The sequence below is a fragment of the Elephantulus edwardii genome, unplaced genomic scaffold (genome assembly GCF_000299155.1).
Source record: "Elephantulus edwardii isolate Elephantulus edwardi_28Jun2011 unplaced genomic scaffold, EleEdw1.0 scaffold00192, whole genome shotgun sequence".
Classification (NCBI taxonomy): domain Eukaryota; kingdom Metazoa; phylum Chordata; class Mammalia; order Macroscelidea; family Macroscelididae; genus Elephantulus; species Elephantulus edwardii.
In genome coordinates this window covers 979,000-982,522 of record NW_006399942.1, presented here as the reverse complement: position 1 = coordinate 982,522, position 3,523 = coordinate 979,000, and the positions used below count along the sequence as shown (strand labels likewise).

Genomic DNA, 3,523 nt, shown 5'->3' with positions numbered 1-3,523 from the left:
TAAAAAAAATAAGAACTGGGCAGTAGAGAGAAAAATGTGCAACAATGAATGAATGAAAAATCCAACTTTTCTGTAAACTTTCATTAAAATTATCTTTAATTTTTTAAGAGAATTGGTTGGTACTAAAAGAGTTCAGGAAGTAGGATACCATAATAAAACTAGTTGTAATGAAGGAAAAGAGTCAAACTTCTCTGAAAGTATTGGCAAAAAATAAGGCCTCAAGAATTGATAGAATCTAAATTTTCATGTTTCAACAGATTTAGTCTTGGACATGCTCATTAGCCTATACCAAGAAACTCAGAAGACAGATAGCTATCTAGTCAACTACCTGGAAGAAATCCAAAGATTGAACAAGCATTGTAAATAATTTGATACATTAATTGATTGTGAGTAATGTTATAAAACAAAATGTGTATGTATTATTGAAAGAAAAATCCCAATATTATTTATAAACTTATGTTAAAAAAATATTTTTTAAAAAGAACAACAGTAACTACCCAGAGAAAGATCAATCTCTTCCCATACAATTCAGAGCCTCTGAAAATCCACTGGAATCATTGTGATTTGGCTCTGATGCAATAAGAATGAAGAGATAAAGTAATCTGTCTTTTTTAAAAAATTATTATTCATTTACCTTCCATGACCTCTTCTGTTGGTGCTTATATCATTTAGACTTTGATATGTGCTGGTTATATTTTAACTTTTTAATCAATTCTTTTCTGAATATATATAAGAATCTCAGCACAAAGTAAGAAAAGATTTTAAGGAAGAATTACATTTACCAGGATGTTTACAAAATGGACTTCAATTCTTCTACTCATCCAGCTGAATTGTTACTTTAGCTGTGGGTCCTGTGGGAAAGTGCTGGTGTGGCCAATGGACTACAGTCATTGGATGAATTTAAAAACTATATTAGATGAACTTGTTCAGAGGGGTCATGAAGTGACTGTGCTAACATCTTCAGCTTCCGTTATCGTGGATCCTAACAAAATAACTACTATTAAGTTTGAAATTTATCCAACATCCTTTACTAAAGATGAATTAGATATCATTTTTATGAAATGGCTCGAAAAATGGACATATGAATTACCAAGAAGTACATTGTGGGCATATGATTCAAAGATGCAGAAAACCTATCATGAATTTTCTGATACTGTTCAAAAGCTCTGTGAGGATGCAGTTTTGAACAAGAAACTTATGAAAAAACTGAAAGAATCAAAATTTGACCTTATTCTTGGAGATGCCATTTCTCCTTGTACTGAGTTGTTGGCTGAGCTATTTAACCTGCCTTTCATCTACAGTCTTCTATTTACTACTGGCAATAGATATGAAACATTCTGTGGAGGACTTCCACATCCACCTTCCTATGTTCCAGTCCTCCTATCAGAACTTAGTGACAAAATGACTTTCATGGAAAGGGTTACAAATATGTTGTATTTCCTCTATTTTGACTTTGTGTTTGAGACTTTCAACAAGAAGAAGTGGGATCAGTTTTACAGTGAAGTATTAGGTAAGTCAGTGGTACATTTACTGTATTTATTTTTTTTTTTTTTTACATTTAGTAGATGGAAAGAAATACTATTTTCTTTGTGTGTTTTATAGTAAATATGTATGGAATTTAGGCTCAAATGGAACATATGTTTGAAAAAAGAGTAAAATGGAAACTTCAAAATTTCTCAGCCAAAAAACTGAGTCCTTATGCAGAAAAAAATAAACTAGAAATCAATGATATTGGATAATCTTCTCCAGTTTGACATTGGTCCACAATATGAAGATTCTTAGGGCTTGTTTATGTAAAAAGTTACATATGCACTGTGTATGTCACAAATAATTAATGTCCTAATTCTATGTTGCTAGTATAAATAACTGTGTTAAAACCTAGAGGTTACAAAAGTAATTTTATAAAAAAAAAAGTAATTTTATTATTTGTCTATGATCCTATAAATCAGTAATTTGGGCTTGACTCAGTGAAAAATGTTTTGCTTTGGAACAGTCATCTCTGATTCACTTATTCAGCTACAGTTAGCTCTCACTGGGCAGGACAGGAGAATTCAAGAAAATCTCATTTAATGTTTCAGATTGGTGGACTATTAAGCACTTTGATGCTTTTGTGCGTGTTGTCTCTTCAATGGCCAATCTTAGAACTTTGATTGAATCACAGAATTTCAGAATAGCATGGATAATGTCCTGGAGCTAAGTTAAGAAACTACACTATCTCAACGTTGAGGAGAAAAAAAAAAAGGCTTTTCCCCCAAAGTATCATGTGTGAACCTACAACACCCTGACCTCTTTCTCTTCCTCCTTGATTGTATGAATAACCCTGAGTTCACCTCTTAGAACTGGTTTTAACCTTTAGCTGCAGCCACTGCGCTGCCACGTGTGTATATATATGACGTTGTACATTGCACATACCCTCTGGATCCCCACAGTTTGGTCCCTCTCCCAGCCACCCCTTTATAGTATGACGAGTTAACAAGTTGGTGACCTGCACAAAGCGAGACACAGCTATTTAATCTCTTGCCAGACATCGCCCCTCTTGATGCGATGCTGTACAGGTCTCTGTAAAAAATCCTTGCTGTCTCAGCAGCCAATCAACTTATAGTTTATTTTTTTCTGGGTTTTTGTTTTGTTTTATTTTCTTTCTAATTGATGTGTGAAAAAGTTTTAGGTTCAATTGAAGTTCCTGATGAAGAAACACAATTGAGATTTTTTTCAGTGATAAAATCTGCATATTTGTATTTCAAACAACGTAGCTAAAACCTGATGTAAATTCCTCCTTTTTTTCCTTTTTTGGCTTAATGAATATCATTTATTCAGTATGAAATCTTTATACTATATGTTCCACGTGTTAAGAATAAATGTACATTAAATCTTGGTAAGAAAAAAAAAGAAACTACACTATCTCACTGCAGTCACTTTATCTTAGTAACCATAAATGGCAAAGGTAGCCCAAATTCAAGGAGTAGGAAAAGTGACTTTACCTACTAAAGAAGGAAGAATCCCTGGGTGGCACAGTTAAGTACTTGAAATGGTGACTTGAACTCACAGAGTCATTGTGAAAAAACTAACCCAGAAATCTGCTTCTGAAAAGTCACAGACTTGAAATCCTTGTGGAGAACAATAATACCAGAGGAAAAGGTAATTCTCAGGACAATCTATCATATAAGACCCATATTGCCTCAAAACCCAAGATCAGATGGCATGAGTGGGTAGGAAAGAAGAATGAGTGGAAACAGGAAATGCAAGAAGGAAGTTAGAAAAATAACTTTGTAGGGTTTACAATCAGTGTCACAAAATGAAACGTATATGAATAGTGGAATAAAAAAATATACTGATTTGTAAATCTTTCTCCAAACCTTTTTGGAATGGGAACAAATATAGATCACTTCCAAATTTAAAAAAACAAAATTTCTTTCAAATTTATCAGCAGAGGTTAGTGAGCAAGTCCAGGACTATATCTCTTTGTGGAAACACCTCAGTTGATATTCCATCCGTTTCTGCGGCCTTATTACTTCCCCCCCCC

At 33.5% G+C, this 3,523-nt stretch overlaps 1 protein-coding gene across 1 annotated transcript in view; it reads left to right on the top strand.

The window, feature by feature from the left end:
- The first annotated feature begins 786 nt into the window (after window positions 1–786).
- UGT2B17 (UDP glucuronosyltransferase 2 family, polypeptide B17) overlaps window positions 787–3,523 on the top strand; it is an 11,130-nt gene continuing 8,393 nt past the window's right edge. The window contains exon 1 of the mRNA XM_006896815.1: window positions 787–1,510. Within this exon, the coding sequence (XP_006896877.1) occupies window positions 787–1,510 (724 nt within the window). The remainder of the gene's footprint in view (window positions 1,511–3,523) is intronic.